Genomic DNA, 12,931 nt, shown 5'->3' on the forward strand with positions numbered 1-12,931 from the left:
GTTTCAGTTGTCAAGGTACTATATGGGGTACGCACAAATGCTAGTAGTCTTTTGAGTGAAGCACATTTTTCCTTTGCCTCTTTACTTGAAATTATGGAGATATTGAGCTCAAGGCTTTTGCCTCCATTTCGCGATGCTTGATGCAACATATTTGTTAAATATATTTCTTTCGGTCATTGGTTCGAGTGGCATAGGTGTTACGACCCCTCTCCTATATGGAATGAAGCCAGTGTATTGATTAGCATCTATGTGACAGAGACACTTTTAAAATGTAGAATTACCCATGTCGCATCGACACAACTCTGTTGCTGGAACTGAACACTTCTCGGACACGGCAGACTTAACTTTTGTGATTGTTTTGGTTTATTGTTGTTTTTCTCATTTCCCTTACATTAGCATGCACTTTTAGTGCCCAAAGTTTTAAAACCTTGGAACTCAAATGGAAGTGAATTGACTCATGACGCCAGGTTAGCGGTGACACGGCCTGGCTTTGACACTCCAGTTTTTGCATAAAGTACATTTTTTGGTTGTATAAAATAGTGATTTTGAGTCATTGTAAGACATGTATTACACATGACATATATAATAATGTAATGCATATAAAACACAAGCTTTAGTAGCATAGTTACTATAATTATATATTGTATGTGTATGTGTGTGTGTTACACTGAAATTTATTTTAACATGTGGTTTTTGTTATCATTTGTAAGTGCATTTATATCTGTAATATGTACATTTGGATCATATCGAAAGATGACTTGGTTAAACCCGCCTTTGACTCGGCCAAAACTTAAGATTACTCAGCCTAGCCAAGACAAGACAGTTCATGGTTTTTCCATTCGTTTTTTTACTAGGTTGAGCACCGAATCAGCCAAGTCATTTCAGGTGACCCAGCTGGTTTTTTAAACAGTGTTAATGCCTAATTTATTTATGCATCAAGGACGACCGTGTTGGTGAAGGATTCTCCTTTTCTTAATAAGCTCAGATTATTGTGAAGGTCTTATTTGGTTATGTTCTGAGACAACTGTGCTTCGCCAGCTGAGAAGAGGCAGGGCTCATTTCCTTCCTTGCCATTCTCTACTGCTACTTCAATCAGGCCCAACTTAGTCCCACATTTTCTCTACTGAAACTAACATAATTCACCATGTTCAGTTACGTCAACTGCACTGAGTAGCTATGAAATCATTAATCATCTGACAACCAAAACTGAGGTTTATGTGTTCAAACTTCGCTAGTTTGCATGTTGAGTTGTCCCTTGCTGAAGGTCATAATGAAATAGACTTAAATGGGTGGAATGTTATTTAGAAGCTTTCAAACAATGAAATTCAAGCTGTAAGCTTATGGAAACAAGCATGTCTTTAACTTATTTTATGAAGAAAATATGTCTCAGAACCTAGAACTTGAACACAAATCCACCGATTACGAGTGCAATTCAACTACCCTTGCAGTTTAGGGATTAAAATGAACGTTTGGGCAGCTTTGCTTCCACACTGGTTCAGGAGTTTTTACATGAATGGATGCAAAGAAAAGAAAGTAATGTTAGAACCTGTGTGTGCATACATAGTTTTATGCAGGCAAACTTATCAACCATACCTTGAGCTAACACAATCATCACCCTACTGGTCTTTCGGAGACACACCGATTCATTCCCATGTTGTGCCTCGACAAACATCATTTTCAAGGACAAAAATTGCAGAAACGTTGTTTGGCATGTGTCCTGTAAGACATGTCCATGTGATACAGCCAGTATGACTTGCCAAATATTTAAAAGTGGTAGTTGAGATAACATATAGTATTCATGCATTTACTACTTCCACATGCTAATCTCTCTCTCAACCCAAATCATGTTTTCTTTAAACTGTCAGGCAATTAACTTTACGTGGTGTCCTTATGTGGAGCTTCAATTCCTCTCCCACTGCAATTTGGTGTTTCTCAAGTGGATGCAGTTCTCCCTCTCTCTTTCTCTTTCTCTCTCTCTCTCTCTCTCTCTCTAATTTACTACAAGCTGATGACTCTCATGATTATTTGAGCTTACTAGAGCTTTGATCGGGTTCGGTGGAGACGTTCAAGTCAGATGTTCAATATATGATATGAAAACTAAAGGAAGAATTTCTTAGCTTGGGCCCTTGTGGTGGTAAACCATGTGAAAGTATGAAATAAACAATTATGTTTTGCAAAGTTTGTGTTCCTCTCCAATGCGACAACACGCGGTTTATGCACTCTTTTCGAAGATTATGATATAACATATGGGAAACCCAACAGACTGCAGACCCACATGATCATAAAATATTTACAAAATGAAATCATCTTCAGACAAGCCCTAGCAGTCACTTAACTACCTACTTCCAATTTTTATATGGAGACATTGAGATCTTTGGCGTAGCTTTTTAGACAAATGCTAGCCTATGCCACAAGCACATTTGAAAAAGAAATACTAGAAACAAATGAAGTTCTCCCTCTAATTAATTACAATCACTGATTGTAGGAGCTAAAACAAGAGAAAAGGATTAATTAGTAGAATCGCGCTGGCGACAAGCATCCTACAGCTAAGCATGTTTAAGCTTGTGATTATCAAGAGTGGCTGACAGGATCCAAGATCACTAAGAATATTATGGCAGAAAACTATGGTTTGCAGTAACAAGAGATTCAATCATGCAAAAATCATAGCTGACCAAGGAAGGACTAATCAGACAAAACAAGGGGAATAAACAGTTTATTAGCCGTTGGCTCAATAATTGGTGGCCGCATACAAGTTTGTGCTAAGTCATCTTAATTCTCCTTGATCTATGCCGAATGCCGCCGTTGGGCACTAATCGAGGTTAGACAGCACATTAAGCTATACTTTAGATAAGTGTAGGCAGTTTCAAATATAGATAAGTAGTCGTAGATGCAGAGTTGCAACCTAGACTTCGCATCTTTAAATGGAGTGTAAGGCTTTTGTTTCATGTGGCCAGTAGGCCTTCTTATCCCTTAAGGTACACTTATGAGCTGGTGTACTGCTGGAGATATGAAATTGTCCTAATCTTATAGATAAGCACAAAAGGTGTCTCCTGCCTTTCAATTAAACTACTAAACGATAAAAAGACGAGACTGGGGTTTTGCCTTATGTGCTCTCATGAGGTGATATCTGTAAGAGAGAGAAAGAGAGATAGAGAAAGGAAGAGAGAGAGTAGGTCCCCTTCTTCGGACAAGACAAGGATGGCACAAAAAACTTTGTTTCTTGTTCTTTCTTACTCCATTTGATTTTTTTTCAGCAAGCTATTGCATTATTCACAATGACGGGATCTAGGGAATGGAAGCTTCTAATTGGATTTAAGTCACATGGGTATCAATATGATTGATTCGGATACAGGTACAAACACAGTAACTTTAGAAAATAAGGGTATATATATATATATAAGATCAAAATAAAAGATACAATTAAAGAACAAATGATATAAACAATAACTCTAAAAAACAGAATGAAAACTGAGTTAGAAAAAACTAAATCAAATAAAATTTAAGTAATTCGGACCAGCTTTGAACTAAAATGTACCCAAGTGTGTCTAACCACCTACTTTAGAGCCTTATTAAAGTACTCATGTGACTGGTGTGGATGCAGATTTTGTGCTTCGCATTTGAGATGTCAACTAATTCCTATTGCCTGGTGTAGATGCAAATTTTGTGCTTCACATTTGAGATGTAATTTAATTTATAATGTCCACAACTTGATGATGTACCTAATGGTCCTATGGTTAAGATTGAATCTGGATCCATGGTCTAAGAGGCTTTCACTTGGAATCATATACGTAGACAAGTGTGAGCTCCAATGAGGTCATGAAGTTAGCTAGAGAAGCTAGAACCATGGAGTAATAAGCTTGTGCTGCTAATAAAGAACAAGAAACCTTGAAATTATGTACAGAAATGAGGAGGAAATTAAAGAGGTATTAGTTTTTAGTGATCATTTCGAACACCTTATTTTCTAAAGTATTGCAGTATATATTTTTGAACCAACGAAGCAATAATATGATTTCATAACATCGTAAAATCCTTGTCAAGTGAATGAAAGCCTGCCCAAGAGAAATCTTTTGTGGCGTGTTCGATTACTTTTGATTCTACGTACATCCATAGACCTGATCTGGCATGCTTTTTATGTATCAAAAGATTCACACTAATATTCATGGTTCATCATACTAAGATCTTAAATCTGGCTTAAGATCTATATTTTAAGCTTTTATTTTACATTTTTCAATGAAAAAAGTGTAATTTAATACAAGAGTGCAAAAGTCTGATATTATATCTGTCAAAAGCACCCCTCTATTTTTTTTTGGGTACTTTTCACATTTTAAAATTAAATATAACAATATTTTCTTAGAAATTTCAACATTTTCGAAAGCTCCAGAAAAGTTCGATCTATGGCTACATATGGGGCGCACCAAGGACCACATTTTGCTGAATTCAGCGACTGAGATGGGACCTGCCAATTGTTTCCCCAACAATGTCATTGTACAACTTCCATTATGTCTTGAAACAGAGAAAACTGAGGATGCCAACCACAGAGGTCCCATGGAACCTGATGAATCTGACGCCCTCTCTCTCATTCAGACTCTGAAAAGATAGAAAACTGACAACATCAATACACTTGAAAGTAAAAGTAAAAAAGATGAACTAAAAAATTCTCTACTCCGAAGCACTTTCTCAATAACCGAAGACGCCGTGCTCATAAACTAAACGCCGGACTAACCGCCGGCGGCGACAAGTGCCATATGGGGACCGCAGGTTCTTCTGTTTTTGGCACCAAAGATTGTGAGTATAGCAAAATTCACGAACTTGATCATGTTTTTCGATCGAGATCTTGTTTGCAACTGTTCCACCTGCGGAAGTGGGACATATACATGGTAAACTAGCCAAGAGCATCGCCTTGAGCCAAGTACCTCAATTTTTTATCAGTAAAAAGGAAATAAAGGTCTTTACTTGCTTTATTTTAGAGGACTAGCTCAAAAGAAGCACCAAAGAATTATCCGCGACAAAAAGCAGAAAAGCGCAGCAGCCAAGAAAACCTTGCTCTCCATTGTCTTGGAACCAATGCCATAGATCTCGAGAAAATCCCGATGATGAAAAAGTATCAGGATGATTCAACAAATTTAGATTTTTCTCACGAAAATATCAGCATATATCAGAACTCATGAAATGTATAACAGGTGAAAAACCACAAGGTGGTGACGCATGCTATAAATATGAAAAATACAGAAGATTTAATTATGTTAAGTTGTTCCATACAAAGGGATGATTCATTCAATAAATCCATAACTGAGTCAGCTTGGTTGGTGCTAGCGATACTCCATGCTACATTGTCAGTTTGATTCTAGTGGGTGCTATGTTTATGCGTCAATATGGTATAAATAATATAGTAGTTGATACGCAACATGGGTCTGAACTTGCAACCAAAGCAGCTTCGGGATCATCGTCGAGACAAAAGAAAAGAAGGGAGAAGAGGTTCTGCTCTCGTTGTGGGCGATAGGATGAAATAGTAATCCTGCTCACTGGACGCATATTGGTGTATACAAGGACTATGAATTGAATCTTGGGTTGAAATTTTGCAGCGAGAAGAGTTGGCCTTAATCAATGGTATGACATCCACATGAACCCTACAACTACCAAATACAGGACCTCTTTGCTAAGATTTTGGTTATGAGAAAATTATTATAATATTGACTTGTAAGTTCTAAGTCGCAGTGATGAATGCACGATATTTTATCACATAACTGAAAAAGGAGCTGTCAAAGGACGATATTTTGAATTTGTTGAGAACAAACATGGGGCACCACACAACCTCATTAGTGTAGAAACTGCAAAATCGTATACAAACAATTGAAGGTATATTATGATTACATACAAAGACGAGCAGATCGGCCACTGAGGCCGGAGAATTGCTACAAAGAACGATCAAGATGAGAGTGCTGATCGGAGTGGCGGCAAGGTTTCAACGGCGTGAACAAAATTGGAGCGCCGTGCTGTGGGTAGAGCAGCATGAGCACGGTCGGTGCGTGCTTATACGAGGGAGACGGTCTAAACGAGAATCTTTGGAGTAGAATGGCCAGAACGAGCTTGGCTTGGAGGAGGGCCAAGTTCTGACCAATGCAGGTCCTGGGTCCGAGCCCAAAGGGGATGAACGACATGGGGTGCTTTGCGGCACGGGCGACGCCGTCCGCGAAACGTCCCGGGTTAAACTCGGTCGCGTCGCTTCCCCAGAGTCTCGGGTCGTGATGGACTGCCAGTATCGGGATCAGGAGCTCCATGCCCGCTGGTATCCGATACGGGCCCAGCGAGACGTCTGACTTTGCTCGGCGTATCGTTGCGACGGCCGGTGGGTACAGTCTCAGCGACTCGTTCAGGATCATGCTCATCTGCAATCCAAAGTGAGTGCCAGTCAGGGACATAAACGTCATTACAAATACTTTGTTCGATGTGTTAAGGGTCCTTTTGTAATTTCGATGCGGGCAGTTTCAAGAAACAAGGGATTTTTTTTTGTTAAGTTGTGCGTGGAAAACGATCATCTTTGGGATTTAGTGACGGAAGGGTACAGGGGTATTTTTGTCATAAAAATGCCCTGAATTTAAAAAATAAGAAAATGTGAAAAATAAATGTACCCATCGTGAGATCATTTTTTTGTTTTTTTTTTTTAAACTCTTTTGAGAAAAACATTAACCAAGAACGAGGTTAAATGACGAAAATGACCCTTGTGGCCGGAAAGATGTAGCCGGGATGGGGCACTTCACCGTTTTGAGCCGGGCGACGGAGTCCTTGGTGGGGACGGCACGGCAGCCACAGTGCCGGATAACCTCGGCACGTGCCGCCTCCTGCCACTCGGGGTGCATGGCGAGCAGCACGGTGGTCCACGTCAGCAGGTTGGACGTCGTCTGCTTTCCGGCGAAGAAGAAGGTCTTGCACTCCTCCACGATGTCCTGCACCGTGATCGCCACCCCCGGGCTGCCGCAAGGCCTGCCGGTCGCCGGCCGGTCGCTGGCGGCAATCATCCTCCCCAAAAGGTCTTGGTTTCGCTCCGACACGTTGTCTCCGGATTCTGACTTTTCTTGCCTTTTATGAATCAAATCCACTAAAGACTTCTTTATGTCCCTGTCCAGCCTCCGTGTCTCTGCGTTTCTCTTGGTTGGCAGGAATCTATTCAGAATTACATCAAATATTCTGTTACTGATGCTGCCAACTAAGCTCTATCGATTAAAGGAATTATATTATTTTGGGAAACAACAAGCGCTACCTGTAACCGGGCACGAACACTTTGTTAAAAGCCTCAGCGGCGAAAAGCATTTGCTGAGTTTGGAGGCCAAAGATGGATTTTCCATCTTCGAAGCTCACCCCAAATGCAGTTCGGGTGATGATCTCCTCCGTTAAGCTCTGGAAACACTCGGAAACATCGACCTCTTTCTCGCCGGCACCGGACTGCGACGCCTCGCTCTCCCATTTTTCCACCATCTCCACCACACTCTGTCCCATCGCCGGAATCAACACCTGAGGATGACGGAAGAAGGGGAGATGGAAATTGAGAGAGGGAGGAGGAAGGGAGGGGATTGAAGAGGGGACAGAGTGAGCTAGAGTTAAACTTTTTGCCTTAAGGTTTTCCATGTGAAAGGTGGGGGAGATGATCCGTCTGTGGTGAGCCCATTTCTCTCCCTTGAGGCTAAGGAGGCCGTCGCCTTCGAGCTGGCGCACAAGCGGGTGCGACTCGTTCTTCTCGTAGCATTCCGACTTGGACACGAAAATTTCGCGAATGAGGTCGGGATCGGCAACTGTGAGCCTCGGTGTAGGTCCGAACCATATGAGGAACGTCCTTCCTGCAACCATTCAGATACATGCTTCACCTCAGAGAGAGAGATAGCGAGGCCATTAAAGCTTGAAGACGAAACAAAGGACAGATAAACGCCAGAAAAGAAACAGTTTAGTACGAGTTCTCGTTAAAGCTTGAAAACCAGTAGAAAATTCAAAACTGACAAGCAAATACTGCATGGTACAACGAGAGAGAAAGCATACCATAGATTTTCTTCCAGTGGTGGTAGAAAGAGAGGACCCTGGGCAGGATGTTGTGGGAAGGAGACATAGGGCGAGAGGTGGCCTGCATCATCAGAGACACTATCTCCCTAACGTTGCCGATGAACAACCTGTATGGCGGCCCCCTCACCCCCTGCCTGGCAAAGTGGGTCTCCATCTTCCTTGGCCTCCACCACACCGCCGCCCATGTCCTCACCATCCCCACACCAACTGCCATTAACGCCACCACCATCCAGCAATAATGGAGTCCCCCCATCTCAACCACAGAGAGAGACACACACAGACAGAGGGAGAGATGTTGCTTCTTCTTTCTTTCAGTTTGGTGTGTTCAATGCTGCCTTCTCTATTTCCTCATGTAACAGAAGGATCGAACAGTGAAGGGTGGGAAGAAACGAGGGCCGCGAAGGCCTACTTATATAGGCAGCGCAAGGCTCGGGGTCGAGGGGACCGTCGTCGGTGGCTAGAGTCAACTAGACACGACCCATGAGGCGTGGAGCAAAGACGCTATAATAATCTATCTCCTCTTCCTCTTCCTTTTGTCTTCCTTCTTCTCCTCTCTCTCTCTCTCTTGTCTCTCTGCTTCACTCTTTCTTATTCTTCATGCATTGTGATTAGCGTGCAAGTTTATCGTTTGTTTGTCGCCGGGATGAGAAGAGGCGAGGGGCAGGACTAAAGGAAACAGCCCCACTGCTTCCCCTGTCGAGATCCAGACCTTGACAAATCTGACTTTCAGATCCTTCCCACTTCCCATCCAAATTTTTCCGGTTGAGAAAAAGAAAACAAAGGATTATCGAGCTGTATTGTCTTCTTTTTTCTTTTACTGCTGAAAACCAGACACGAAAATCCGTTCCGTCCTTGCTGCCACCAGGTCCCTCCAGGCAACTAAAAAAGAGATGGCCGGGACGCCCTCGTAATTTGAAACTCCACACTCCTTCTTCGTCTCATGCCCTGGAGTCGCTTTCATGAAAATGGATCTCACAGTATCTATCCCCAGTACTTTCCAGCAGTGGAAAAGATAAACAATGTTGTAAGTTTCCGTGAAAAGTTCACAGAAGCAAAAGTGAAACACAGGTATTGGTTTCTACCAAATTAAAGCAACCATGCTGAACTTCAATCTTGATCACGCAGAGAAGAGTAGAAAGCACATAGATATGTAAATTATTGCCATGAAAACTAAGTTTTTTTAAGTTAGAGAAAGAGGTTGGTGGTGCTCTGGGGCATCTCTCTTAAATTTGGGCACATGGGAACAAGGCTGTCTACATTGGGGAGGCCTCCTGCCACATTTTGCGGGAAGATAGGGTGGACAAGGTGGGGGAGACAGTGGGTCCCGCCGGAGGGGTACCCTAAACCCTAACATTGCCCTAATAAACCCTAGACACTCCGGGTCCCACTTCCATTGCCTGTGCCGCACCCTTTGGCCACCAATGGCATCTGTACCCGCACCCACACCGCAAACCCCGAAACTAAATCAATAATTTTCTGAAATTTTACTTTATTTGTATTTGTAAAAATTAAAAAAAAAAAATGATTTCCTAAAATTTTCATCTTCTGGGCTCTTGGCAGGTATTGGGAAAGGCTCCCAAGGACCGTTTTGTCCTTTTCTCATGTCAGAGAGGCAGCCAATCATTAAAAGGCAGCTTTGTGGGAAGAATATAGACTTTGTGTTGAAGGGATTAAGTGAGGATGTCGAGGGCGTTTTTCGTCAAAAGGGTTCTTATTCGCTTACCCCGCAGTAAATTTGATGACATAAAAATTTTATGTACTTTTACGGTTCGTACTTGGCTTTTGCTTTTGAAGAGATGCCCCTTTCCAGGTAGTTACTCATTTCTTCTCATGAGTTTTGATGCTTTTAGAGATCCGAGGGATGATTTTTCTACCTGCCGTTTCGTTATATGACAATAGTTAAAAAGAGTTTCTGGTTCTCCCACATGGTTGTGTTTGATTGCGCAGACAACCTGTCCATGGAACAGCTATGAACGGTTTGACGGTTCAGAACAACTTGTTCTGTAGATCAACTTTTCCACGGAACCAGTCTAACTCAAGATTTCAAACCAAGAGAACTCGTAGCACAGTCATTAGAAAACTATAATAGCTCTCATAAGGAGTTCAAAACAGTAGCTAAAACCTCCTCCTCTCTACGTTTTAGATGATGTTTTGCTACATCATTATTGGGTCCATTGCGATTGCAGTGCGCTTGCTCTTATAATTACCATATGAAACGGATAAATAATCACAACGTCTTCTCTCTCTTATGAATCTTGGAGGTGTTTGGTAACATGAAATTGTGTTCTTGTGTTACAATGCAGTATTATGTGAAGATCGAGATATCCCAAAGAGGCCAAAGCCTCTCCTCTTTTCTTTCCATTTCGAGCACTGGGTAGGAAGCAATATACTCGTCAATTAGAGTATCATACATCCAATGTTTGCAATCCAAAAAAAAATACATCCATGAGCAGTGGCATAGCCACATTGTGGCTGGTGTAGGCAGTTGCCCACACCAGCCTCTCAAACGTTTTTTGTTTTTTAAATAGAAATCTTAAATATTTATTTTTATTATATATATATATATATATATATACATATATATGTGTCTCACCATATTTGAGTTCACTTAAACAAGTTCCCATCCAGCCAATTTTTCTAGCTCCGCCACTATCCATGAGGATCAAACGGACAACTAGACTTACACTGATCCAACCGGCTGTACTATGCCCCTTAAGGCTGGAGTATTCTATAAAAGTGTTCTAAAGAATAAACAAGCAAATTAACAGTGCAGTTTCCTGCAAATACTAAAAATACATTTAATGAATATATCTATAATCATTTCAGAAAATGGTTCCTACCTTCCAGTTATGTCTATCATCATCCTTAGAATAAAGGTAAAAATATATTTTCCTTAAAAGAGATAGCTTTGTCAATATCTACAAGAATAGATAACCACAGGAACGGATTACTTTTAAATCTTCTTTTAGAGAAATATCGATGTGTACTCTTCAAGGAGCACCTGAAGAAATTAATAGCCTTTAAGAACGCAAGATTCGCGTACTGAGGAAAAATTTATTACTCTGATCTATCTCTTTCTCTCTCAATGTTCTTCTCTAAAGCGGGGTTTACATTCGTGGGCGGTGTTTGTGTCTCTCAAAATACAAAAATACCTCTCTTTATGGCAAAAGTAACACATTCAGAAAAAGAGCACTCCTCCGATTGAGGATAAACTTGAAAGCTTAGATGCGGTGGCATGCAATAAGTCAAACTAGTAAGCCCCGTTTGGCAAAAGCAACATTTTATAACTGTTAATGTAACTCTCATTGCCAAACAGCCCCACAGCGACCTCTTGTTTTTGTTTTTTTCTAAGACACACTTTTTTGTTATGTCTCCTGTCATAGTCATGCATGAAAGCGATGTAGCAATTTTTTTTAGTTAAATCTGAGCCATCGAAAAAATACGCAACAACTAGCTTTGAAACTTCAAAACTGGCTATGTAAAGCTCGGCTGTGTTTAAATGTAACGCATCCTCATTCTGCGTTACAGTTAGCACTAATTCTTTTCAAAGTTATATATATTTGGTATAATGAAACATTTTCTTTTTAGAAAAATCTCTACCATTGATTTGAAGCTCTAGTTTATAAGAAAGGCACTACAATGTTGTTAAAATAAAAAAATGCTTCCCATAGCAAGCCTCAAAGGTAAGGCATATGAGGTCCGTATCGTCCATGATATATATATATATATATATATATATATATATATATATATATATATATATATATATATATATATATATTGTTGTTTTCCATTTGACCTTAACTTTTTTTTTTGCATATAATAGAATAAAAAAGATAAAAAAGGGGTTTGATAGAAGTTTCAGCTGCAATGTGAAACCCCGCTTACTTTCAGGAGTTTAAACATGATGATTCTAATAGTATTTCAGCAATCGGCTGCTACTTTCTTAATTTTGATCCAACTACAACACACATTGCATGTTTTTCCTTCATCGACCAAAAGAAATAAGACGGTATAGGCACACCTTCCTTTAGACCGATCGAGTTCACTTGCTCTCTCTACCTGCCGCGTGTAATTGTGTATTTGGAGTTCTTAATTGAGCCAGATTATGAGCAGTACTATGGAGCCAAAAAAAATCGTGTGACCACAACGATTTAAAAGTGAGTACAGGTTATTCATTTTGGTGTGCATGTCTTTCTTCCATTTTTTGTTTCAAATTGTTTCCATATTCATCATGCAAAAGATGCTCTGGTTATATATTCGAACAACTTTATTAAAGAAGAAGAAGAAGAAGAAGAAGAAGAAACAGAGAAAATATTGGCAGTAGGGACAACGTAAATAACCTCTGTTTACTATTTATTTTATCAAGCTTTTCAATCCCGTGCGGCTATATTACCCTTTCCAATGCAAAGCTGCTGGGAGATATCTCCCACCAGTTTGTTAGCGAAGAATAAAGAATGGAAACTGTATAATAAAGAAACAAAGAAATCCAGATGTTGTTATATTACCCTTGTTTTTCCTTTTAGCTAGTTATATGCCTATCTCTAAAGACGAGCTATATTATACTCCACAACCTTCCATTATCTTTCTCTGTCTTCCACGCGTGTAAGATATTGGAGGAACTGGACCCCGTATGTGGATGGAAAGAAATAGAGGAAAATGCAAGAAAAGAATGGACAAACCTGTGTTTGTGTGTCAAATATAAAGTAAGGAATGAAAGAATTGGACAACTGTTTCAACCTTTCAGGAAAAAGAAACTTGAAGACAAAGTAGAAATTTGTTTGAACATCACACGACATGCACAATCATTATACTTCGAGAGTGGCCAACTTTGAGTTTGAATGTTTTATGTGAGAGTGCGATATTATAGGGCTATTAAGAG

General features: G+C 40.4%; 1 protein-coding gene across 1 annotated transcript; it reads right to left on the minus strand.

Annotated features, from left to right (window-relative positions):
* Window positions 1–5,801: 5,801 nt before the first annotated feature.
* On the minus strand, window positions 5,802–8,801 carry LOC116255640 (cytochrome P450 734A1). The gene is made up of 5 exons (XM_031631514.2): window positions 8,029–8,801; window positions 7,609–7,832; window positions 7,259–7,509; window positions 6,759–7,161; window positions 5,802–6,386 (listed from the first exon to the last, which is right to left on the minus strand). Exons 1-5 carry the CDS (start codon window positions 8,300–8,302, stop codon window positions 5,913–5,915), a joined length of 1,626 nt encoding a protein of 541 aa, XP_031487374.1. The 5' UTR covers window positions 8,303–8,801; the 3' UTR covers window positions 5,802–5,912.
* Between the last annotated feature and the right edge of the window lie 4,130 nt (window positions 8,802–12,931).

Source organism: Nymphaea colorata, chromosome 6 (genome assembly GCF_008831285.2).
Source record: "Nymphaea colorata isolate Beijing-Zhang1983 chromosome 6, ASM883128v2, whole genome shotgun sequence".
Lineage (NCBI taxonomy): Eukaryota > Viridiplantae > Streptophyta > Magnoliopsida > Nymphaeales > Nymphaeaceae > Nymphaea > Nymphaea colorata.

Excerpts from the sequence above, each read along its gene's own strand:
- LOC116255640 (XM_031631514.2), bottom strand. The coding sequence starts at position 8,302 with ATGGGGGGACTCCATTATTGCTGGATGGTGGTGGCGTTAATGGCAGTT. Across the intron at positions 7,510-7,608 it reads TTCACATGGAAAACCTTAAG|GTGTTGATTCCGGCGATGGG; the intron begins GCAAAAAGTTTA and ends CGTCATCCTCAG. Across the intron at positions 6,387-6,758 it reads CCGTCGCCCGGCTCAAAACG|ATGAGCATGATCCTGAACGA; the intron begins GTGAAGTGCCCC and ends TTTGGATTGCAG.